This window comes from Melitaea cinxia, chromosome 20, assembly GCF_905220565.1.
Source record: "Melitaea cinxia chromosome 20, ilMelCinx1.1, whole genome shotgun sequence".
Classification (NCBI taxonomy): Eukaryota; Metazoa; Arthropoda; class Insecta; order Lepidoptera; family Nymphalidae; genus Melitaea; species Melitaea cinxia.
Window position 1 is genome coordinate 9,539,332 of NC_059413.1, and position 27,120 is coordinate 9,566,451.

Sequence of the window (27,120 nt, forward strand, 5' to 3'; positions counted from 1 at the left end):
CGATATATAATTACATCATTAAAAGAAAATTTCTTTTCTCCTTTTTTTATTTTATTATACAATTCATCAATTATTTGAATACAATTGAAATAGAAAAATAAATCCTTTATGGAAAAGAAAAAACGCCCATAATAATAAATTCATTTATTCCTTTTTACAATATGTTTAAAACCAGTCTTATATCCTATTTCATTTTGTTTAAAAAATAATATAAAATTTCAAAATTCGTTATACATAAAAATATATCTTTATCCTTAATCTATGAAACAATTTCACAGAAACCCCCTTCAAGGTATTAATAAATATATATTTTTAAATAAAAAATTTAAAGGGTTTCGAAACAAATAGAAACAAAATCTAAGGCACAATTATTTCTACACTACTAAAGAAATGCATGAGATTTTTATAAAATTAATTACATACTAACACATATTGACTAAATTGTACTCTGTAAAACTATATTTTACACATTTACTACACACAAAGTATTTCATACATTAACTAAATACATATTGTAAAAATTTAAGAGATTTATACTTTATTCACAACATTGAAACTTGTAATCGACACCAAAATTTACATTTAATCTATTTTAACAAGAAACTCTTCTATTTCCAATTTTTGCCTCATGATGGCAGATAAAACTACTTCAGTGCTGCACACCACATTCAAAGTCTTTTCCGATTGAAGGAGATAGTAAACTAGATGCAAATCATTGGGCACCGTTAGAACTAAGTAACTAAATGGTTTCTGATTATGCATCTCCTGAATCGAGACATAGGACCTCCGGTTCTTTTCAACTTTTCCTCCACATAGCTCTATCATCTCGGTAAGTCCAGCTTTAGAAGGTTTGACGCAGGGAGTTAGGAAGAATGTTATTCCCTCAAATAACTTCCGCCTCTGTTCACCGCACAGTAATACTTCATCGACGTCACATTTAAACATTTTATTGAAATCCTCATCTCGAAGGCCATGTTTGGCCTCATCCGCAAACTTGTTTAGCCGTTGGCTCTCCATTATCCACTCAGGGGTAAGTAAATGTTTGACGGTGATAAGGCAGCTCACAAGTTTGCATGTTCGAACGAGTTTTTCCATTACAAGATGAGTCGCTTCCGCTGCTGACGTTACGACAAGGCCTCCGAGTTGTCTGTAAATGTCACAAATTCATTGAATTAGTATTAGTTGGTTAACATTATTAATCAGCGTAAAATCAACTGCACTACTTTATCTGGAGCAGCAGATTATATCCTGCTCAAAATCTGTAATAGCCATACCAAAAGCACCGCAACTTACTTAGAAATTTAGAATATTACAGCTATATAGCACTGCTTTGAAGTAGTTTTGTGTTCCAGCGGTGAGTAAAGTAGCCAGAGCTTTCGGGCAGTCGGAGGCAGGGTCAGCAACGCGTTTACGATGCCTTCCGTGTTACAGCTACGGTAACCTGTCCCGCCAGGCGAGCGGCACACCTGCCTGCCGGGACACAGCAGTACCTCACGACGGCGGCCAGGCGCGCGGCGGCGGGCGGCGCCAGCGCGGAGAACAGCACGCGCGGCGCGAGGTGCAGCGGCGGCGGCGCGGCGGGCGCGAGCGGCGCGGGCGGCGCGGGCTCGAGGCGCGGCCGCTTGGCGCGCCGCCCGCTCGCCGCCGCCGCGCTGCGCTTGGCGCGCTCGTGCGACTCCTGCGTTATGTTGATGGGCATCTTCCACGCGTCTGAAACGTTGGATTATTATGTAATTGAAGTCAAACTTCTTTACGCACGCTTGACTTGCGGAGTAAGCTGGTAAATGCGTGACGAGAGCGTTACAAAAAGTGTAATCGGGCGAGGCGAACGGAGCAAGAGAAAGATTTGCGAGCACACATTTTTTTTCTCTTTCTCTCATAACCAGTTACATTTCGTATATCTAAAACCTAGTGCAGGCCTATTGTGCAGAACTTACTTCAGTCTTACTTCAGTCAGCCAGTTTTGATTTTAAACTTTCATTTCACGGTCCATATCTTTATTAAGACTAATAATAAAATTAATTAAGGGGATCTCAGAAAAATTCAACCGTTTGCATGTGCTATAAAGTATACGTTAAAGTTACGTTAAAAATATCAAATAAATATATGTTGTAACTCGGATTCAATTTATTAATGTGACTGTAAGATAAAACTCTCTAAATAAAGAGAAATAATTTTTACCTTACCTCACTTCGCGTACAAAAATCGTATAGGATTTCTAATTTTACTACTTATAATAGTGAATATTTTTTTTTTTTTTTTGTTAATTAAGAATCCTGTACTTAATAATTCTACGGGAGGGTTTTTTATTAAGTGCAGTATTTTATTAGAAAATCGTCAAAATATAATTTCTAGTTAGCGGGTCTGAGTTGCCAGGCGACGGGCGGCCCGCGGCAGACGGCCAGAGAAGAGGCCTTTGTACGGTGAACTAGTGTCGCTCGCCATCGCTCGCTGCTCTTGCTTACGCGCAAATCTTTAAATTTTTTTAATCCAAGATATACATAAAATGTAATAGACAGACAGACTTACTTTTGAATTTTGCAATTGTATTAAATATTAAATAAAAAAATAATTTAAATTATTCATTTTGAGCTGTATACGAATGTAAACGCTGCTTAGTTTAAACTAGTGATCTAAGATCTGAACCTAAAGTCGATCTTCACTGAGCCGATAATAGAATAAAACATAAATTTAGTTATATCTATACAAATATAATTGGAGTGTCTGTTTGTAATATTAAAATAACCGCTTTTTACTAAATGCATATGGATGTATACACGATACATATATCAAAATAGCATTATTACAATTTTTGTCTGTCTGTCTGTTTGTTTCGGCTAATCTCTGAAACGGCTGGACCGATTCTAACGGAATTTTCACCGGCAGATAGCTGATATAGTAAGGAGTAACTTAGGCTACTTTAAAATTATTTATTTTATAACTGCGAACTGAACTATAACTTTTTTGTTAAATTTCACGCGGACGAAGTCGCGGGCACAGCTAGTAATTAATATAATTTTAGAGCCTAAATAATCGACACGACAAGAAGAAGAATTAAATAATAATTATGGATGATCACAACTTGTACGCAAGCTATTGGTCTTAGAAATGGAGAAAGAGGCCTATGCCCCGTAGTGGGATATTACAGGCTGAAGCGTAACACTGATCAGGGTAAGTGGGGGTGGGTGGGGTGTGACAAAGATTAAATGCTCAAGGTCATTGAGAAGGGGGAGCCTTTTAACTAATTATTTTTAGACTGTGTACATTTCACTTACTCATTAGATGTGAAACCAAGCTGTAGTCCATACGGAATGGGCTAGCTAAGTTAAATTGCTGATATTTCGCATTTTCAATCTGAAATTAGAATGAAATATTATAATTAAAAAATCATATTTGTGACACACTCAATATGAAAAATAATAAAGCTTTCTTCCTTTGTTACGGAGATTATACATATTATGTTCTTTTCTAAACGCAGATCTTCAGGTAGACTGTAAGTTTGTTTGTCATTCAAGTCATATATAAAAAAAGTAGTTTGATAAATTAGACTCCGATTATTTTCCTTTCGCCCAGCAGTGGTACTTTACAGACTAATAAGGTCTCTAGTGTTATTGAGTATCATAAAATGTCTCCAGTCCATATACCTGAGCTAGCGCGGTCATGTTCCCCAGCAGCAGGTCGGTGAGCCAGGCCGCGTTGACAACGGGGATGCCCCAGTCCCGCGCGCGCCGGTACTTGTTACCCTCCGCGCGCTTGGCAATCAACACCGTGTTGTCGCGGCTCATATACGGCGTCAGCTGGTGATCGAATGTTTTTGTTTCACTACTTATACAGATAACATTTATACTGTAAGGTAAAAATCGTTAATTATTTGTTATAATTGCGTGACACACGCGAAGACCCAAAATTAAAATTTAACTTGACGTTGAGTGTGAAGCGTTTATTTATTTATAGCTTTAATGATTCTGTTTGAATTTGTTTTTGTAGAGTATTAATAAAAATTTCAACGTATCAAAATCAAAAACAACTTTATTCAAATAGCACTTTCCAATCGTCATTTTACAAACTAAAATTTTAAAGTTATTATTATTTCTGTAAAAGCTACCAGCGATTCGGTAAATCGATTAGGTCGGTAGGTTCGGAAATGTAGATTCTCTATGGATAAATCGGCAAGAAACTGTGCAGTTCCTCTTTTGAAAATAATATATAAACTGTGTTTTAGAACAAAATTAGAGTTATTTTGCATGAAATATAGCGTCACTAAGTTCACGCAATCTTTATATTGGCTGGATAGTAAGAATTCCGGTTTCAAAGTAATACGCTTCAGCCTGTAATATCCCACTCCTGGGCATAGGCCTCTTTCCCCATGTAGGAGAAGGATCAGAGCTTAATCCACCACGCTGCTCCCTATATAATCCTGCATACGCTTTATGTATTAATTTTTTTTTTTATACAAACTTAAATTTAGACGAGTTGAGACAATTACAAAATTGTTTGTTGGATTTTATTACACACACGAATACCATAACCCAGAAAGGAGACGTTTACTTTGCACAGTTTGGAGTTACAATTTTGTTATTCCTTCTCGTGTTTACTCTGGGCTTATTACTATTTATATTGTAGTTATGTGTTAGCGCGGCCCTGCCAACCTTGGCGCCGAGCTGGCGCAGGCTGCAGGCCAGGCGGCGGCGCTCGTCGCGGCGCCAGCCCGCCAGCGCGGCGCGGTGGTGCGCGGCGGGGCGCTCGGCGCGCGCGTGCAGCGCCGGCAGGTGCAGCGCCAGCCACGGCGGCGCCACGCAGCGCCGCTCCAGCGTGTCCGCCACCCAGTACGCCGTCACGCAGCGCTTCGCGTCGCGCAGCGCCTGCGCACGTCCGACACTCTTAACACTGTCGCTTAGGTCTTTACCTATGAAATTGCCCTTTCGTCGTACTGGCTATGTATGTCGTATCGCACCTGACTTGCTGCTGCTGATTATGGTAGATAAAAGATATAAAAATAAAAGTTAAAATATAAATATATTTGCTAATATTTAATTGCTATGAATGAGCTCACGAACGCGCTGTACGATGATGATATGTGAACGTGAACTGATGTATTTAGCTAATGAATCGTGCAACTAACGTAAACTGCTGATCGGGCGATATGTATGTGCGGCTGAACCGTACAATTTCTAAACTAAAAAACATTCGCTAAGAACTTGTATTTCAAACTATTTTTATTTTAAAAGTATAGAATTCTTTTTTTATAATTAGTCATTTGTTTAATGGTTAGCGTTCTGTTTACATCGCATTTGTACGTTTTTCGTCATCGTGGATATGTTAAAATTCGAGTAATTATGGAATTCCGTCGTGGTAGCAAAGCGGCAGAAGCGGCACGCAACATCAACGACGTTTACGGTGCGAACACTACTAGCGATCGTACTACCTGTTATTGGTTTACTCGCTTTCGTTCCGGAAATTTTAACCTAAGAAATGTATCACGTGGTCGGCCGAAAATGTTGGTCGAAAATGACGAATTAAAGGCGGTTGTGGAGACTGATGATTCTCAAACTATAGCTGAGTTAGGAGCAGCTTTCGAAGTTAGCACTAAAACAATATTGGTCCATTTTCGTCAAATTGGCAAGAACGAATTGAATGAACGCCAGCGCGAGATACGAATCGAGACGTGCCTTGCACTGCTCAACAGCACACAAACGAAGCCATATTGAATCGCATTGTTACTTGTGACGAAAAATGGATTCTACTCGACAATCGCAAGCGCTCAGCTAGTTGGTTAGATCCTGGTTCAGGACCTGAACAATGCCCTAAACGAAAAGTGATGGTAACTGTTTGGTGGGCTAGCACCATCACAGCTTCTTCTTACCAAACAGCATAGCATTGCTGCAGACGTGTATTGTGAAGAACTAAACACAATAATGGGGAAGCTCGCACGTGTCCAGTCAGCTGTGGTCAATCGCTCCGCTTCGCTGCTCCTGCACGACAACGCGCGACCTCATACTGCACAGCAGAACGTCACCAAGTTAAGAGCTTGGGTTGGAAGTTTTCCGTCTTCCACCGTACTCACCAGATCTTGCCTCTACAGACTTTTCCTTTTTTCCGGAATTTGGATAACTTTTTGGCGGGTAAAAATTCAATACCCGAGAGGCAATACAAAATGCCATTGAAGAGTTTGTTGCCTCCCATCCAGCAGTTTTTCAAGAAAGACGTCAATAAGTTACCACTACGTCGGCAAAAATGCATTGATTGCACGGGTAACATTGAATAATAAAAATAAAAAATATAGAAAAAAAGGTGCGTTAACTTATCAAAAACGGCAATTTCATAGGTAAGTATTATTTAACAAATAAGTAATTTAATATTTATTATAATTTTACTTATCGTACAGTAAGTAAGCAAATAGATAGTTATTCCGACAATCTGATCGAAATTAATTATTTATTATAGTTAGGATTATAACTACGGTGTAAGATGTTAGTTGAATTTAGAAACTGGCTAAGGAAGAATGGCCTGTTTCGGTAAATTGCTCGCAAATAACGCGTCTCGTTCTACGTTAAAAAAATATATCGAATCAATCAATAATTACAGCCTATACAGTCCATTGCTGGACATAGGCCTCCACAAGTTGACGCCAAAAATAACGTGAACTCATGTGTTTTGCCCATAGTCACCACGCTGGGCAGGCGGGTTGGTGACCGCAGTACTGGCTTTGTCGCACCGAAGACGCTGCTGCCCGTCTTCGGCCTGTGTATTTCAAAGCCAGCAGTTGGATGGTTATCCCGCCATCGGTCGGCTTCTTAAGTTCCAAGGTGGTTGTGGAACCTTGTTATCCCTTAGTCGCCTCTAACGACACCCACGAGAAGAGAGGGGGGTGGCTAAATTCTTTAGTGCCGTAGCCACACAGCACTCATATCGAATAATTTTCTGAAATAGGAAGTGTGGCCTTAAAGCGCTCTGACCTGCATGACGACGCCGTGGCGCTGCGTCTCGCACAGCACGTGCGTGACGCGCGCGCAGTAGCCGGCCTCCACCTCGCCGCCGCGCCGCGCCAGCGCCTCCGCCCAGCGCGCCAGGCGCTCCGGGCCCGCCGACTGCTGGTACTCCACCTGGCGGCGTGCGCACTAGACATATCCGTGTACGCTAGACGGTAGCGGTGCTTACAGTGTTTAACCCATAATGCAGTAGAAATAAGTATATGTATCATTGTTCACACCGTGCAGAGGTCTCAAACAGAAAATAATTTGTAATTTATTTAAATTAAAGATTTACACATATATCCACAAAATGTTAAAATACAGTTCAGTCGAGTCAGTGCTATCGAGCGTTATAGATAATAAATAAAGAATCAATATTGTTAAGGACACACAAAGAAACTAGAGCCATCTAGCGGCAACATTTTACATTGACATTGACATTTGACATTGTTAGTGCTTAGCGTTTGAACCTAGTGCTTTGTGTTGGACCTAGTGCTAGTGAATAAAGTCTTGAAAAGAGTCAGCAGGTTTTTCTCTCCAAATCCTTCGAACCCTAACACGTAACAATATCCTTGTCGATAGCCATACTCATCTAGCTTAAATATACCGGGAACGTAATGCTCACGATGTGAAAGACGCAGCCTAGCAGGAAGAGGTCGGGCGGCAGCTTGAGGTTGGGGTTGTGCCCGTAGAACTGCGCGCGGGGCGGCGCCGCCCGCACCGCGCCCGCGTACACCTTGTTGCTCACCACGCCCGCGCTGCCCGCCGGTTGCTGGGGAATGTCATGTTAACATTCTAGTTACCGTATACAATGTGTTTTTCTAGTATTAATGTTGTGTGATTGGGATCATCATCATCCTCCTCAATTTAACCTATTGCAGTCCGCTGCTGGACATGGCTTTGTCGCACCGAAGACGCAACTGCCCGTCTTCGGCCTGTGTATTTCAAAGCCAGCAGTTGGATGGTTATCACACTACCGGTCGGCTTTATAAGTTCCATTGATTAGAATAAAATTGACTTGATTAACTTTTAAAATTGTACCTATATAATGAGACTATTTTCAGAGATACAGACAGCCTATAGACCAGTGCTTTTAGCTTTTGAAACAAAAAAAATTACAGTAGGATGAAACCCATTGTAAAAGAAAAAGAACACAACGAAAATGAAAGGATAAATAAATTACGGGCGATCTGAGGTCGGGGAGTAGGGAGGGTAGGGGGGTGGGTTTAAGGGTAAAAACGGTTTATCTCGATTTTCGACCAACCTACACAAGTCCTTTTGAAAAATGTTCAACGGCAAAGTTGTAGGTCGGTAGGTAGTAAAAAGGTCGACAACTTTTGTATATACACTTATTTCACATAACCTCAAAATCAAAGTGAAAAATACAAAAAACCAAATGTTTGGTTTTTTTATTCTTACCTTTTACAAGAAAAAATTTTTTTTTTTACGTAATTTGGTGAAAACGCCTTTTTATGTGCCAAACACACTAATTTATTTGATTTAAAATATTTATTTTTTCACCTTATTTTGACTTCAATATCGAAAAAGTACCCTCATTTTCAATCGAAAATTCTCACGTCAAAATATCAGCTTTTTTTAAAAAAGTCAGTGGGCTTTTTATTTGTTGAAATCTCTATTTTCTGATGGTATAAAAAAATACATTACTGTGGTAAATGTTTTCAGAAAATGCAAATAAAAAGACCAATAAATTTTTTTAAATTTTTCACATGAATTTTGAGGTTTTGTGAAAAAAGTGTAAATACAAAAGTTGTAGATCTTTTTACTACCTACAACTTTGACACTAAACATTTTTCAAAAGGAGTAGTTTAGTCGAAAATCGAGATAAACTGTATCCAACAACTTCTAGACCTCAAATCGCCCATAAATTTTTTCCTTTCATTTTCGTTGTATTCTCCTTTCTTTTACAATGGGTTTCATCGAACTGTATTTTTTTTCACTTTTTACCATTTTCAGAGGCTAAAAGCACTGGTGTACTTGTGTAATAATATGTTTAATATTATCTTAAGATTTGTTAATTTTACCATTATTATTATTTAAAGTCGTTATTAATTATTGAAAAAATTACAATTAAATTAAAAAAAAAATACGTGTTCATTGGATTTCAACTCTGTAAATGATTGAGGAGGTTTTACTCAATATGTGTGTGTATGTGGTTTGTACTAAATAGTTTGTGTAATGTTTTCCTATAACAATGTGTATTACCGGGGTAGGGACCTGGTGCGGGTGGTGCGCGGGTCCCAGCAGCAGCCGCGTGGGGCGCACCGCGCCGCCCGCCGCGTGAGCCGCCGTCATCAGCCTGAAAGGAACACATACCACATAATGGTTTAAGTTTTTAAGCCAATTTGAAGACCCAAAATATGCGGTGCATAAATACAAAAATAATTTTTTTAAAAATTGATAAAAACTAAACACTACAATTAGATGTTAGAAAAAATTGTTACATCTTTGGAACTGATTAATTTATACACTATCTTATAGTGTCATTAAAGACAACTTTTGGAAACTAATGCGAAAAATGTAAGCAAAATGAACCGAAAAGAAGTATTGAATTGACTAGCCCGTTGGCGCAGTTTGTAGTGACCCTGCTTTCTGCTCCGAGGGTTGTGGGTTCGATTCCCACCCCGAGTCTGGGTGTAATATAAATATTTATTTATATATTTATATATGTATTATTTATAAGTATGTTTATCGAAAAAAAAAATGTAGTATACCAGTCGGCTATTACCTATAACGCAAGCATTAAGTTTCTTACTTTAGGAACAGACGACCGTGTGTGTATTGTGTAAAAAAAAAATTGAATATAAAAGTCAAGTTCCGCCATGGTCGCCCCGCAGCTTACCGCAGCGTGCCGGCGGCGGAGGGCTCGTGGTCGGGCGGCGGCGCGGCGCCCTGCAGGCGGATGGACAGCATGTTGGCGAGCGCCGTCTTGGTCTTCGGGTTCACGAGCAGCGCGCCCGCGCCCGCTGGAATCATTCATCCCGAGCTATAATCTTAACCGAGTTGATATACGGTGTGCACGAAACTCGGTGCAGCTCTGTCTAAATTTTACATACGCTTCAGTCTGTAATATCCCACGACTGTGCATAGGCCTCTTTCCCCATGTAGGAGAAGGATCAGAGCTTAATCCACCACGCTGCTCCAATACGGGTTGGCGGATATATTCCCTACTATGAGTAACGATCGCTATCAGGTGTACATGATAACAACCGGGACCGACGGCTTAACGTGCTCTCCGAGTCACGGTGGGGAGGCCCACAAGGACTACAGACACCCAGACCGAGGCAAACACCTGTATGGCCAATAAAAATGTTTGTCATGTGCGGGGAACCCGCATCCACCAGCGCAACAGGTACAACCCATGGCTGTAACCATTGCGCCAACGTGGCGTCAGCCAAATTTTGCATGTTAGGAGCAATATTAAGCTTTCCCATTTCTTTTATAAGTGGGATCAATGAAATTAAATCTAACAATAGGTGGATCATATGAGAGCGAACCAGTATGCTTAGTCAATGAAATACGAATTTTCTCCACTAGATCCTCAAAATTGGAAATTTATTTAATAATATATATGTACTATATGGGACAAATAAACCCAGAGTACACATTTTATACTCGACAATAAATGGATCACAAAGAGCTATTTCAATTTATCAAACTGACACCTATTCATTTGCACAAGCTAAACAACACTTTAAAATACTCCATATTCCAACAATTAAAAACACGATATAAAAAAGATATCAACAGTGATACTAAAACAGGCGGCACTAAATTCATAATTATTAAAATTATTCATACCTTGTTGTTGTTCAGGAGTAGTAGGTGTTAGCAGAGCGTCCACTTGTTGTTCTTGCAAAGGAGTCACTACATGTTGGGTAACTGGAGCAACCTGAATATATAAAAGTCAATTAAATTCAAATTGAATCTGAATTTTCTAAGATTTGCATGTTCGAAAGTCATCTTAATATATATAATTTTTGTGCGTGTGTGTTTGTCACCTAACTTCTTGTAAACTGTTGGCTGGACTGATTTTGTTGAAATTTCATATGCATATTTCAATGGGTTTATGGATGGTTTGAAAACAATTGGCACAAGGTGGTGCTGTTGTCTGTATGCGAGCAATCAAATTTGGTAGGTGCTATTCCCGACAGGACAACATCTACTGGGTCCACTAGTATGAATCGTGTACTGTATGTATTTATAGGTGCATATGTGTCTATATAAATATTTTACACATTTATGTCTCAATCTAAATGTTTATATTATAATTCATACATCTACACCAACACAATACAATCTCCTCTGCCACTAGGTTGCCTGGAAGAGATCGATTTTCAGTGATAAGGCCTCTATTTGTACCTTATGATACTTTGTTAAAATCAATTTACTATGTAATATTTCTCTTTTCAGTTACAATAAAGTGTTATATATACTTATTTTTGAATAATCGTAAAAATTAATTACTACTCAGATAAATAATGAAATAATTATTAGTAATAATTCAATAAATTAATTTTTAATTGGCAGCAGAAAAATGGGACATGTGTTTCTGACCGGCTTGGGTGGCTGGTGGTGGTGCGCGGCGTGGTCGCGTTGCGCCTGCAGCTGCTGCAGGCGCTGGTACTGCTGCTGGCGCTGCAGCTGCTGCAGCGGCGTGTCGCCCGCCGCGCCGGCGCCCGCCGGCGTCGCTGTGGGCCACACGATATTTACAATACGTTCCAACTTTCAATTTTATTATTAAAACATTTGCAACAACTATGGATTCGTCCCTTAATTACATGAGGCTTCAACAGGGGAAAAAAATCATGTAGTATCACAAGGGGACCTCCCCTTGTACCCCCTGAGGGGCTGAAAGCGGGTTTAAACACGCAAAAATATTCTCAAAATTTCAATATTACTACACAAGGGTTAAGAAGTTGGTAAAAAAACATCATGTGATTAATGGACATCCCTATATTTAAATGTCAAGCAAGTTAGTAGCAGTAAGCTTTGTTAGTAATAAGTATGTCTATTTAAAATATTTGATGCTAGAAACATATTTTAAAGTAACTATGAACTATGATATATTAGTCTTGAACGATGGTGATATGAAATTAGAAAGATAATAGAGAAAATAGAAAATATAGTATTACATATTATTAAACCATATCATAATATAAGTGAATGCCTTTCACATAAACTTAATACTATTGATATAAATAAAGTATTTACTTACATTCTGATTCAGGTGAATCCATCAGAATTCAAACCAAAATTGTTTTAATAAAATAGAGTATGATAGATTAATTACATAAAACGCACTTCTTCACAATAAAAAAATATTTTATTGAGATATATTTTAAAGTATCTGTAACACTTAATAAGACAAATATCAAACTATCTTTTTATATATTTAAATAAACTTATTTTAAGAAAAAGTTAAAGATTATATCAATGCTTGACGATGAACTACAAAATATTCATCGTTGTATTAGAACATGAGGTGGGTATCACATTGAAATTAGAATTTCCGATCAGCACTGTAGGGCATCATTATGTATGAATCACAATTTGAATACCAAAACTTCTAACAGGACACATTCTTCAACACTTTTGCTTGAATGTTCTTTCAGATACCTAAAAATATATCTTAAAATAAGCGTAAGCAGGACAACATCACAATGAACATAGCTTTTATGTGTCCCTGGTAATTTTCTATTACACTTTTTACTACTTTGATGATTTCAAATATCCTAGTCATCTTACAAATTTTTAAGAATATATAAAATCTTTATTGCTTTAACAAAATGAAATATCTTTAATGGGAGCTGGTTGGTAGATTAGTATTTGAATAAATAATATAAACAGTAATTAATGAATATGAAAAAAAAGCGTGAAGAAAGAGTAAATATTAAAAAAAATGCCTTAAATTATTAGTTGAATATGAACAAAATTAATTTTACAGAAAATAGGAGCATATAGAATATTAAAATGCAGCAAGGATATTTATATAATTGCAGTGCAATGATAAATGAATGATTTTTTCAAGAGAAATAATATTTACCAGGAGATTGTGGCTGTTGTGTCGGTTGCGCTGCCGGTATGGTTGCTGTCCTAGCACCTTGCTGCTGTAGCCATTGTACCTGTGAATATGTAATATTTGTAAGCTATTCTAAAAAATATAAAATATCTTGATCACATGGCAATTTTAATACCTATAACAAAATGTGTTAGCCCAAGTTTGTTAGTATTTAAACATAACATTGATAAACCTGTATACATCCTCTCAAACATTTTCATATACAATATAAAACAGGTTTTTAAATTGCATATTATACTGTTTCAAGCTAATAAATTTGCTTAGTAGTGTTCAATAAGTTGCAAAATGTGTCTTTTATTTAAAGTATATTAACTTATGTGTTGTTTATACCTATATCAAAATTCTCAAAATTATTATTAGTTTCATTTATTTAATCTTTATGAATATTCTCTATGAATAAGAAACATTCTATTATGAATTTATCTTTTTTCTTAATTTTTTTTTTTTATTATTTTATTTTACATTAATAAATTATTTATATCAGTCTAACCTTCTTTTTTTATAAGACTTTATTTTTTATTTATTAAATAAAAAATTGTATTACTTTTTGTTATTCATAAATATATTTATTCATTATAATTGTATAAAACTATTACCTGTTGTTGCTGTGACAACCCAGGTGGTAACTGGCTCCTTATGAACGTAACACTCTGTGGTGCGGGTGATGGAGCTCCCGGGGAACCAGCTACTACTCCACTTTGCTACAATATTACAACAATGATTAATAATAAATAATAATATTCACATTGAAAACGAAGTGTATTAGAATAGTCACACCTGTTGTTGAGCCAAGGCTGCAGACCTCTGTATATGTAACTGTCTCCGTTTCTGCAACTGTGCGACAAACATTGCACGTTGCTGAGGATCCATTTGTTGTAACTGAGCATGTGTCTGAGCATCGAGATGGATCAGCTGTCTTCCACCACCGCCCGCTGTCCACGACACCTGTAAAACCTTGACATTGAGGAAGAGTAAAGGTATAGAATAAGTTTTAGTTGTGACAGTAAATTTTTTTACAAATAAAATACTAAGAAAATAATACAAATTTTCTTACCCTCGGTCCCACAGCTCCAGGTTGACCAATTTGTTGTCTCTGCTGCAAGTATTGCTGTTGTTGCCAGGACACATTCTGTCCACCTTGTACTATCTGCTGACCCCCCGGTGACACAATTTGTTGATTGCCACTGTGAGTAATTATCTGCTGAATACCACCTCCTGCTAGTTGAGAACCGGGCTGTGGTGATTGAGGCACTTGCGTCAGCACCTGTTGCGTCTGACCAACTGTTTGGCCTATTATTTGCTGGCCAGACTGTGTTACTATTTGTTGGGATGGCTGGGCAATAACTACTTGATGCTGTTGACCCTGTTGTGTTATCACGTGTTGACCACCCTGTGATAAAACTTGTTGACCGCCTTGAGTTATTATCTGTTGGCCACCTTGGTTCACAATTTGACCACCTTGATGGACAATTTGACTTTGTGACACTATTTGCTGGCCACCTTGTAAAGTAACTTGTTGATTTCCATGTACTAAAATTTGTTGTTGTCCTGTGTGTTGATTTATCAAAACCTGCTGTGGACCTTGTACTATCTGTTGCTGGCCCGATCCATTTAACAATTGTTGCTTTTGCACCAAAATTTGATGATGAGTTTGGCTAATTCCTTGTCCTTGATTATTTATTGACTGTTGAAGGATTTGTTGTGAAGTTTGTTGTATTGTGTGTTGTTGTGGGCTCAGTTGAGGTTGCTGGTTGCTAATTAAAGCTTGTTGTTGTGTTTGCATGATTTGCTGTTGCAATATAACTTGATTTGGTGGGTTACGAGATTGAACTAAAGGACTTCTGATAATTTGATGTTGTCCCTGAATCATCTGGATATTCTGCTGTCTCCAGGTACCCTGCACAGGTACTGTGTTACCTTGTTGGTTTTGTATATTTTGCTGAACAGTTTGTATTTGTTGTCCAATGACGGATTGTTGAGTTGTGTTTCCAACAAGTTGATTAAGTTGACCTCCCTGTCCAGTTTGAGCCTGAGATGTAACCAATCCTTGTTGATTAATAACACCCATGTTAATATTTTGCTGTTGATTTGTTAGTGACTGAACAGTTTGCTGTTGAATTATACCCTGATTTTGTCCCGACATTTGCTGTCCCGAATTTATAAGTTGTTGTTGGTTTAATACTTGCGTCTGACCTAAATTTTGATTGAGTTTAGCGTTTTGCAGACTTTGTTGAAGATTTTGTGTAGATTGTGCCAACTGTTGAGCAATGTTTTGTACAGCACTCTGTTGACTTAAGGTTAACCCTGGTTTCATTACCATATTCTGTTGATTAAGTTGACTTTGTTGTAGATTATTAGCTGTTTGACTTAACATTTGACTGATATTTTCAATTTGTTGCTGCGCTGAACTCATTGATGTGTTAATATTTTGATTACTATTCTGAATGTGTTGTTGCAATTGGTTAGAAATATTCTGAGTTATTTGCGAAGTTGATACATTCGATTGAGCAAATCCTTGTTGATTTTGATTACCAATTTTATGTTGTAGCATTTGCATTCTTAATTGATGTTGTTGCAACAACTTCTGTTGTTGAATTTGTATAGCTGATAGCCCATGTGGCTGTTGCGAATTTTGTTGAGCTTGACTATAAGTTTGCTGTTGTAAATTAACCTGTTGATTTTGTGCATTCATGCCAGCTTGAGATACTACTGAGTTTTGTGCCATTTTCTGAATAAATTGAGTGTTAGCCTGACTTCCTTGAATTTGCACATTTTGGGTAACAATGCCCTGAGGTATAGACTTGTTTATAATATTTGATGTTGACATAGCAGTTGTGTAACCCATTGAGTTGACATTAGAGGTTACAGCAGCAGAAGAATTTGCTGAGGAAGGTGGGTGGTTCCAAGGCATTCTTTGTTTAAGTTTGTCTAATAATGCTTGTGTACCTTCGTCTTTATTTTCAGTCATGTTTTGAGTTGGCACCTCATTCTTTGCAATTCCTTCCTCAAAATCGAATCCAGTAATAGCACTGATTCGATCCATTGGTTTAGGTGGCGGCTGAGGTGTTACAAGTAGTTTAGGGTGAAATACTTCTGTCACTGCTTGAATTCTAGCTCGTACACTTTCAAGTACCCAATCAGGGGTAACAATTTTTATTCTAGAAGAAAGCGTAAGCGCAGCACTATACTTCTTACCCGATGCAGAACCACTAATTAAGTGTGTACAATGTGTATCTAGGTTCAACTTCACTTTTCCACCATGATATGTTATGAGTGCGAATAACGCTTTGGCGTCAGAGGGAGTTACTTTAGTCACACAAGCAGTAACATTTGAAAATATCTTGTTCTTGCTAGGAAAGTATGGCTTCGTATTGGCAAGTTTCTTCAATCGCGCACATGCAAGAACCCAATTTTCAGTTACTGCTGGGATCTGGTAGATGTCTTGGGCGTCATCGAGGTCCGTATCAGCGGCATTGTTTCCACAAATTAGATGAGTGACATAATCAGAGAAATATTTAGTGTTTTCCGCTCCTCCTGACTGAAGCAACTGCATAATCTGCAATTACAATAAAACAAGGGACCAGTTATACTACAATTCGAAGCGTAAATAAAAATAAAAACAAGTATACATGTCAAAAACAAACCCTTTCCGAGACATCGCCAGAGAGGTAGTACTTGACATCCTTGAAAACTGGCTCTTGCAAAGTTAATGAATCTAAATCGTCAACAATCGTTACCATTTTCTATTTCAGCGAAATTATAAAAACTTTATTTTAAATAAACATTGTAATTGAACTTTAGTTCGAGCGCCGAAAAGTAAAAACTCAAGCGAGAACGTCCATCATGAAAGACGTTGCCATATAAAAAAATCGGATAATAACCTCACTGAAAAACATAAAAATCTATTATGTTATTTTTTTTTAAGTACCTACTTACATAAATTTTGTTGTGTATTAAAATGTTAATGTTTGCACAAGTCTTGTAGGTATGTAATGGCTAATAGTATTTCTAATTATAATATCTTCATGATGTAAAACATTATTTTGAAATTTTAACTAATTTAATTTGTAGCTTATTAACAGTAGGTAATTTAAAATGAGGGTAGATAAATATGGGTAGCAATATATATATCGAGGGTATTCTGGGAGAACCAGATAAGTAGTGATACTGTTATGTTGAAAAAAGGGCAGTTAAAGTTTTGGATGATAATGGGTCAACGACGAAGCAATAATTATTTTAATTATAATTTAAAATGAATGTCTGTTGTAAGAATGCTAAGACTATCTATTCTACTCAAACCCTTTCTAAACCCAAATTGAAGGAGAGCCAGAATTTTTCTGGTTTCCATTATCCATTCCAATCTATTATTTATAAGGTTTTCTGATATTTTGGCTAATGTGGAGAAAAGAGGTATGGGATTCTTGCCGGGTTTTAATATCGGTAAAATTATTTATGATTTCCAAGAGTCTGGAACAAAACTTGACATAAAAAAAATTATTAACAATGTTCAGAAAAAAATCTTTTGCTTTATTGTTTAAACTTATGATAAACTAGCCGACCCGTGCCCACTTCGTTGGGCGTTAATTATTATTATATTAACCAAATAACATACTTTAAACAACAAATTTTATAGCAGTTAAATAAATAATATGTCGCTCCCGTGTATTTATTATTTTCAATTACATAACCAAATAACATACTTTATAGAACAAATTTTATATCACTTAAATACATAATATGTTGCTCCAACGCCATCTATCAAAAATCGAGAAAACGTCGTCGATAGACTAAAATAAGACTAAATTAATAACGTCGAAAGACTAATAAATTGTTTTTTAATAGCAATAGATGGCGCTAATTTATTTACTTTTTTTTTTTTTTTTTTTTTTATTTACACAATACACACACGGTCGTCTGTTCCTAAAGTAAGCAACTTAATGCTTGTGTTATAGGTTACAGCCGACTGGTATATAGCTACATTTTTTTTTTTTCGATAAATATACTTATAAATAATACATATATGAATATATAAATAAATCTTTATATTACACCCAGACTCGGGGTGGGAATCGAACCCACAACCCTCGGAGCAGAAAGCAGGGTCACTACAAACTGCGCCAACGGGCTAGTAGGGCGGTTTTGATATTATATTTTAATCTTTTTCTTATTTACTGAATTTTTTGTTCAATTACAATAAAATATAGCCTATGTCACTCCTGAATAGTGTATCTTTCTGTTAGTGAAAGAATTTTCATGATCGGATCAGTATTTGCGAAGATTACCCCCTACATACAAACAAAGTTATAAAGTTTACCTCTTTATAATATTAGTATGGAAGTATAGATGAGTTCGGGATGCCATCTTTCCCAGGAGTGGAATCTTTAAGGTCTGAAATAGCACATCGAAGTTCAGAAAAAGAAAAAGGAGCATCCATTTCATCTGAAGAATGGGAGGAAAGAGGACTGAGAAAGTTGTCATAGTAAGTGACAAATGGAGGGGCCAGCTTGTCAGTAAAATTATTAATCCATTCCAGTGGATCATAAGAACTAGAGATAGGGGAGCAAAGAGAACGACGAAATTTTTGAAGGTTTTACCATAAGGACTTGACCATACTAAGGTGGGGAGAGATCGAGGGCTAAGAGATTCACAAAAGTGGGACCAGCTAAGTTTCTTTTTTTTAAATAAGTTTTTTATCTAATCGTTCTAAAATGTATCTTTTTTTGTGTGTGCATAAAAGTTTAGTTATTTATTTATTTTATTTATTTACACTTTTTGCACACCAACAAAAAAGTAACATAAGTTTATTAAGTAAAAAATAAATAATACATTTGCATTAGTTGCAACAGGCGGCCTTATCGCTAAATCAGCGATTTCTTTCAGGCAACCTTTGGGCAGATGACTAGAATTGATTATTAGCGGGGATAGGGGCGCAAAATAAGTGCTATCAATCATAAACTTAAGTATATATATTATATACTAGCTGCTTCCCGCGACGTCGTCTGCGTGCACGCTATACAGCACTAAAAATACCTACGATTATACCTTTTAAAATAACATTAATTTACCCGTTTCTTCTTTACATTTCATATCTACAGAAAAATCTCATAGATGGCGCTGCTTTAAAATTGTGTTGTCTACTTATATTCATTTAATTATTAATTATGTTTATCGGCTTAGTTACTTATATTGCGTGATTTTTATAGTGTGAAGCTAGCTTATATGGCATGGTTATTAACATAATAACAACAATATTCAAAAATGCGTCGTTAGATTACACGTTGTTACAGAATGCGTTGAGGAAATAAAGGTTCACTGCTCGTTCCCGGTGGGTGATAGCATGATAATATATAGCCTATATGTTGACCCGACTTTTTAATAATATTCGTGTCAAATTTGAAGTAAATCCATGCAGTACTTTTTGAGTTTATCCCGGACATACATACAGACAACAGACAAACAGACAAAAATTCTAAAAACTATATTTTTGGCTTCGGTATCGATTGTAGATCACACCCCAGGTATTCTTTTAAAAAAATATTCAAAGTACAGTTTTGACTTTCCTACCATTTTATTATATGTATAGATATTCATACATATACATATACATACAAATACACGTACACAAATATACACATATACACGCACATAAATACCAACATAAACACATAATAATTTGATAACAAAAGAAAAATACATACACAGAGAAAAAAAGAAATTCATAAACGAATAAAAAAATAATAATATTATGATGACAAGTACATTGCCATAATAAACCTCTTGAATTATTCCAATGAAACAAAATAAAACAGTGAAACAGGCTTCAACAGTGAAAGATTTAAGAGTAAAAGGTTGAAGAATGATATGGAATCTTTAGGATGAGGTTAATATCAGAGCGGAAGAGATATTTCGTGAGTATCACTAAGAAATTCGAACCGATGTTTTAGATAGGAAGGTGTTAGAGGATTAAATAGGATTGAGTATAGGAGAGACAGAATGTGAGTATTCCTGCGAAGTCGGATAGGTAGCAACTTTTGCTGTTTGCGAAATTCTGAAACATGGTCGTATTTATGTAAACCAAATATGATGAATGGATGAAAGTTTAGTAAATAAAAATAAATATTTTCTTTTTTTTAATTTTGCGTCTAATTGTTGGAATTTTAGAGAATTTGCTGTAGTCATAGACTGAGAGTATATTTTCTCTGCCTCTAATCTTTGGGATTGTTGGGAACTTAATTGTTTGCATTCCTCATTCCACCAAGGGGTCAAAAGATCAAGGAGAACAAAACAAACTCACTTATTCTGTTCTGCCTGTCAAAAAAATAGAGAACGCCGTTTGTTTTTTTACCAATGCGAAACAAATGAGATTCAATATTTTGTTTTACCTGTTACCATAAAATACGAATTTAATTTAGGTGTTTTTGTGGGTAAAGAAAGTAAATCGTTTTATTCCGTTGTCACTACTTGTATAATAAACTTTTTATTTTGTTTGAAAAATAACGTTGTGAAAGCTTCGGCAGTTATATGGCTTTTTTTTGCCAGATAAAAATTACGGCGAAAACTAAGTAGCCTATGTGTGTAACTATTTTTTTAAATTTTTTGCACTTATTTGGTTCTGCCAGAATACCCTATATATATATATATATATATATAAGCGAAAGGTCACTCACTCATCACGAAATCTCCGAAACTATAACACCTACAAACTTGAAATTTGGCAGGTAGGCTTCTTATAGAGCGTAGACATCCGCTAAGAACGGATTTTATGAAACTCGACCCCTAAGGGGGAAAAACGGGGGTTGCAAGTTTGTATGAAAATCCTATGTTTTTGAAGTAAGAGACCTGAAATTTTAAATGTATGCTCTATAGATGATGAGAAGACGTCCAAACAATGCATCTTTAGAAATCAACCCTTTTTTGGGGTTAAAACGGGGGATGGTAGGTTGACTCACTGATCACGAAATCTCCGAAACTATAACACCTACAAACTTGAAATTTGGCAGGAAGGCTCCTTATAGGGCGTAGAGATTTGCTAAGAACGGATTTTACGAAACACAACCCCTAAGGGGGTGAAACGGGGGTTGGAAGTTTGTATGAAAGTCCTATGTTTTTGAAGTAAGAGACCTGAAATTTAAAATGTATGCTCTATAGATAATGAAAAGGCGTCCAAATAATGTATCTTTTGAAATCAACCCCTTTTTGGGGTTAAAACGGGGGATGGTAGGTTGACTCACTGATCACGAAATCTCCGAAACTATAACACCTACAAACTTGAAATTTGGCAGGAAAGCTCCTTATAGAGCGTAGACATCCGCTAAGAACGGATTTTACGAAACTCGGCCCCTAAGGGGGTAAAACGGGGGTTGCAAGTTTGTATGAAAGTCCTATGTTTTTGAAGTAAGAGACCTGAAATTTTAAATGTATGCTCTATAGATGATGAAAAGACGTTCAAATAATGCATCTTTAGAAATCAACCCCTTTTTGGGGTAAAAACGGGGGATGGTAGGTTGACTCACTGATCACGAAATCTCCGAAACTATAATACCTACAAACTTGAAATTTGGCAGGAAGGCTCCTTATAGAGCGTAGAGATCCGCTAAGAACGGATTTTTCGAAACTCGACCCCTAAGCGGGCAAAACGGGGGGTTGGAAGTTTGTATGAAAGTCCTATGTTTTAGAAGTAAAAGACTTGAAATTTAAAATGTATGCTCTATAGATAGCGAGAAGGTGTCCAAATAATGCATCGTAATATATATATATATATATATATATAAGAGAAAGGTCACTGACTAACTCATCACGAGAACTTAATAACCGCTGGATGGTCCATCCATCCAGGATGGACAAAGATGAGGCAGGGAGGTAGATTATAGTTAGTTGACGTCCGCTAAGAACGGATTTTGCGATATTCCACCGCTAAGAGGGTTTAATTAGGGTTGATAGTTTGTATGAAACATATACAGCCTGAAAATAAAACTAAAAATGTGGTGTATAGAGAGGTTTTATAAAAATAACTATTAAATTATACTAAATTGTGCCTTTTAAAAAGTTACTCAGTTTGATAAGCATTTCAAGTGACTGAAATAAAAAAATAATTTGCGTTAAACATCTTAATAGTAATGCATATCTTCATAACCACGCGGACGTAGTCGCGGGCGACAGTTAGTGTATTATAAAACAAAGTCCCCAAAAGTATTTGTGATAGATTCCTTCAAAATCTACTGAACGGAGTTTCATGCGATTTCACCAATGAAGAGAGGGCTTCGAGAGAAAGGTTTACGGAACGGCTAAGCTGATAATAGTTTCACTGGAAGTTTGCCGGGAAAACTTTGTGACACACTGATTTCTACGCGGGCGAAGCCGCGGGCACAGCTAGTATATATATATATATATATATATATATATATATATATATATATATATATATATACTAGCTGTGCCCGCGACTTCGTCCGCGTGGAATTTAACAAAAAAGTTATAGTTCAGTTCGCAGAGTTATAAAATATATAAATATCTAAAATAAAAGTAACCTAAGTTACTCCTTACTATATCAGCTATCTGCCAGTGAAAGTCCAATCAATATCAGTCCAGCCGTTTCAAAGATTAGCCGGAACAAGCAGACACACAGATAGACAGACAGACAGACAGACAGGCAGACAGACAGACAGACAAAAATAAAAAAATGTTATTTTGGTATATGTACCGTGTATACATCCATATGCATTTAGTAAAAAGCGGCTATTTTAATATTACAAACAGACATTTCTAAGTGACTATCAAAACATATAAATTACATGACATATAAATTATAAGTAGAAAAGTTTTAAAGCATATGTTGTGCATGTATGTGTTTAAGCATTCAGTCAATTATGCCTGAAAAGTGACAAATAACATTTAACCCAACCATACATTAAAATAAATCCAGTAAGACTAGTTAAATTATGTGTATTTTCAACTTCTATTTTATGTTTTGCAAATCTTATTACTTATTTGAATAATGATTAGAACAAAGACTAGAGAAAAAAACTACGCGGCTTAATTTAATGCGTGCTACCAGTCCGATTGTAAAGAGTAGGTAACTAAAAACCTGTTTATTTTCCTGTTATATTATATCAACCTAAAATTAAATTAAATTTCACAGTAGTGTTTTTTGCAATAAAAAGCTTTGCAAAAGCTCTTTTAAGGATAGAACTGTTTCATAACATCATCATCATATCAGCCACATTGGTAGTTTCACAAGTTCGAGCCGAAAATGGCGTGAACTTATATGTTTTGCCCATAGTCACCACGCTGGGCAGGCGGGTTAGTGACCGCAGAGCTGGCTTTGCCGCACCAAAGACGCTGCTGCCCGTCTTCAGCCTATGTATTTCAAAGTCAGTAGTTGGATCCCGCCATCGGTCGACCTTTTAAATTCCAAGGTGGTAGTGGAACCCTGTTTTCCCTTAGTCGCCTCTTACGACACACACGGGAAGAGAAGGAGTGGTTATATTCTTTAATGCCGTAACCACACAGCAAGAACTGTTTCATTGTCCTGATTTTATTGGCAAAAAGGTTTTATAAAAATATAATTTTGATTTAAATAGTGTTTCTTTAAATCATTCATATATATGTATATTAAAATCAATTCATTCGCATTTCTCTCGGCATCATGGATGACAATTGAATTCGTCGCCGCTGCGCTCGCACCGTCGCCGGTGCTCCCCGCCGCCTCCCGTCACCCGCGCCCCACGCGATCATCAGGCGCGCACGTACTCTAACATACTCCCCTCGTTGAAGAGTCGTCTTCAATATTTACAGTCGGCATAACATAACATATCATGTTGAAGGCCCTTCCTGGTGCGAATGTCTGCCACCCTTGCAACTCCATCTTCACCCGAAAGCACTCGAACAATTCGCCCCAGCAACCGCATGGGTTGACTGGACTTGTCCTTTATCACAACCAATGCACCCTCCTTCAGCGTCTCTTGCGACTGCATCCACTTTGTTTTCGACTGAAGTAAAGTAACATATTCATTAGAGAACCGATTCCAAAGTGTTGCTTCAGTAGTTGGATTCTGTTGAATCTCGCAAGAGATGAGATTTTGGTGACAGTGATCACAGAATGCGGTGCAAATAAGATAGATCGTCCAATAAGGAGATGACCTGGCGTTAAAGGACAAAGACCAGAAGGATCGTTGGACAAGGGTGTAAGGGGACATGAATTTAATATTACCTTTAATTGACTTAATAAACAATTCATTTCTTCGTAGTCCAGAAACGTAAGACTCAAAACGTAGAATAGGCTGGAATAAATGTAAACCTTATACCTTCCTCAGTCGTGTCTGCCAGTGAGAGCCGCTTAAGAAGTACTGACAAGGCATGAAATGCATCTTGTAACAAATCCAACCTATAAATAAACTTAAAGCTGCTTTAAAATGAATTAAAAGCTCCCTTCGTCAGGTCCGAAACATGCTATAAATGCAAAGTCCCTGTCCCTGTCCCTGCAAGCTAAACATACAAACTCACAAACGTAAGATTTTATATGTTTGCAGTCTTTTTTCTAGGTGTACTATCATTACTGGCTGGTATAATAAAAAAAGGGAAATAATACATTGTTATTTTGAAAAGATTATAAATCTAGAAATTAAGTTACAGAATATATAGGTAGTTTTATTAAACGAAAAAGAAAACTGTCTGTTCTTAACCTTCGTGAAGCGATATCTGCGGGATAGTCCTTGGAAAGAATACCGCACCATTTTGAATTTGAGAAACTCTCTTATATTTTGATATAAACTATATTCTAAAAATAAAAATTTGCGTCGAGTTAGAAGAAAAGAATACCCTAAAGTCGTGGGTGATTCCTTAAGTGTTTTGATTATAGATGGAATACAGAACGACGAGGGTATCTGTATGTTATTTAAATTAAAACAAGTAGAAGGAATGATGTTAGGTAAAATGATGTAATTATTGTCTTCCTTATAGTCACTAGCATCAGACTCCATTATAAGAGAGTGTGACTGTGAACTATTAAGGGGTTGATTACTAATATCAGACATTTGAGTTTTAATTGGAGTAGTATTAAGTACGCCTGCAGTATCATCTAGCTCGTGAAATTCATTTATATGTTCAATAGTGATATCCGAATGCATTGACGTATTCATCGTATGCCCAGAACCAAGCCAGTACTGATATTCATCATTAAACTCTGGCATGTTAGGAATATGACTTTTTACTGGCTATGTTAGGAAGTTCAACAAACCGGAAGAAGAGCAAACCGGAACCGAAGTGTCCTGCGAAGGAAGTGAAAGACTCTGGATCAAGGCACGACCGGCAGACACGAGAGAGTAGTACTGGCAATCGAAGGCCTCGCGTCCCTGAGCCTCGTCCTCAAGCATATCCGACCACTCGTCCAGCTCACTCTGTAAAGCATCGAAATCATCGTATAAACCTTCAATTTTATCTAAACGCAATTGAAGTTCGATCTGTGTTTGTAAATTATTAGTTAGTTTACTGATTGTAAGTGATTTCAAAAAATTAGTAACCTTTCGCTTAATTATAGCTTGTTTTCCAATCAAATGTTTTATTGTTTATCACTCATTGTTAATTTTATTAAAATATTTAATATTATTCTCAGTTGTTATATTTTATTAACAAGGAGTAATAATAATAATAATAAAAACTCTTTATTGTACACCAAAAGTGAGCAAAAATACAAAAATAAAAACAGGAGTTAAGTACAAAAGGCGGCCTTATCGCTAATGAGCGATCTCTTCCAGGCAACCTTTGGGTAAAGGAAATGGTATATATGTAGACAGTTTAGGTGTAGGAGTAATTAATTTGCAATAATTATTTTAAAGATTTTTTTTATAAGCAAAAAGCAAGCAATGTTTAAAGTTTAGTACGTAAGAAACAAAAAACTAGAATTCATTAAAATTTTAAAAGCAATTTGCTAGAGTTAAAAATCCTTATGAAAAAGTAAAGCAACTACTAGTATATGCCATTGCTATTGAAAATAGCTAGGCGCCTAATATTGCAACTACAATGTTACAGTATTGTACAGTTTTATTTTTGAAATACCAACCTGTAAATAGAAAATTATAAATTAGCAATTTTGTCATATGCGGGGATCGAACCTGCAACCGCCAGCGCAACAACCACAACCAGTGCAGCGCCAACGTGTTGTCGTGAGAATTATTATTATGTTTAATTGCGACAATTTTATCATTAAAGTCACTATAGGTTTTTTGACTGCGTCTGCGTGACAAACATGTTTTCAAATTCACCTTTAATACGCTCAATGCAAACACGTTCTCGGCCGTTGCAATGTAATTTAAAAATGTAAAGTCATTGAACCAGAAAGACTTTCTCATAAATTAGTATCTTTAATTTTTTTTAAGCTGATGAAAATATGCAGAAAGATATCAGATCGCCGAATCGCGAACCGAATGTCAGATGGGTTGGTATCTGTTTTTATTCATTCATTCATTTTGCTTAGCGGCGTTTAGTTGTGGCATATTTTGAATTAAAGTTTATCTGTCGTAAAGTTAGAAGCCGTTATGAAGTCTCCTTCAAATTATTATAAGCCTCATTATATAAATATTAATCAGTGATTTTTTGGAATCTATCCTCCGTAAAAAATACAATGTGATTTCTACAAATAAACTACAAGTTCACTATCACATTTCTAGAGCAAAGCTCATATTATGCTACTCTAACAGAAAACAAATTTTGAATTTGGATACTAATAAACGTATTTTAAATCATTATAATTAACTAGCTATAATAATAACAATAATTCTTTATTTCAGGCAACAATTTGACCCATAAAACAATTTGACTTTCTTCAGTTCTTATAATCAGATACAACTAAAAAAAAAAAATTAATAAATGTCACGACAATTTGAAAAATACAATTACAATAATAAAATGAAACTAATTACAATCACACAATGTCCAATATAAATAATAATAATAATTAATATTTAAAGCTTTCGCTCCGGTATTTGTATCGCAAGGTGTCTATCGCAACAATGCTAGAGGTAGAAGCAGTCAAAACGCTCCGCGATCATCTTC

At 36.4% G+C, this 27,120-nt stretch overlaps 1 protein-coding gene across 1 annotated transcript; it reads right to left on the minus strand.

The window, feature by feature from the left end:
* Positions 1-129: 129 nt before the first annotated feature.
* Positions 130-16,811, minus strand: LOC123663223 (PAX-interacting protein 1). Its single transcript, XM_045597918.1, has 16 exons — positions 16,716-16,811; positions 14,126-16,627; positions 13,849-14,016; positions 13,668-13,772; positions 13,036-13,114; positions 11,547-11,680; positions 10,791-10,881; positions 9,832-9,955; positions 9,195-9,288; positions 7,597-7,743; positions 6,957-7,103; positions 4,650-4,862; positions 3,645-3,797; positions 3,276-3,354; positions 1,491-1,710; positions 130-1,147 (listed from the first exon to the last, which is right to left on the minus strand). Exons 1-16 carry the CDS (start codon positions 16,809-16,811, stop codon positions 583-585), a joined length of 4,917 nt encoding a protein of 1,638 aa, XP_045453874.1. The 3' UTR covers positions 130-582.
* Positions 16,812-27,120: the final 10,309 nt, after the last annotated feature.

Bases quoted from the DNA above. Each gene is read 5' to 3' on its own strand.
- LOC123663223 (XM_045597918.1), bottom strand. From the start codon at position 16,811: ATGGTAACGATTGTTGACGATTTAGATTCATTAACTTTGCAAGAGCCA. The intron at 14,017-14,125 runs GTAAGAAAATTT...AAGGTTTTACAG, and splicing joins CTGGAGCTGTGGGACCGAGG to GTGTCGTGGACAGCGGGCGG. The intron at 10,882-11,546 runs GTCAGAAACACA...TTATATATTCAG, and splicing joins ACCACCAGCCACCCAAGCCG to GTTGCTCCAGTTACCCAACA.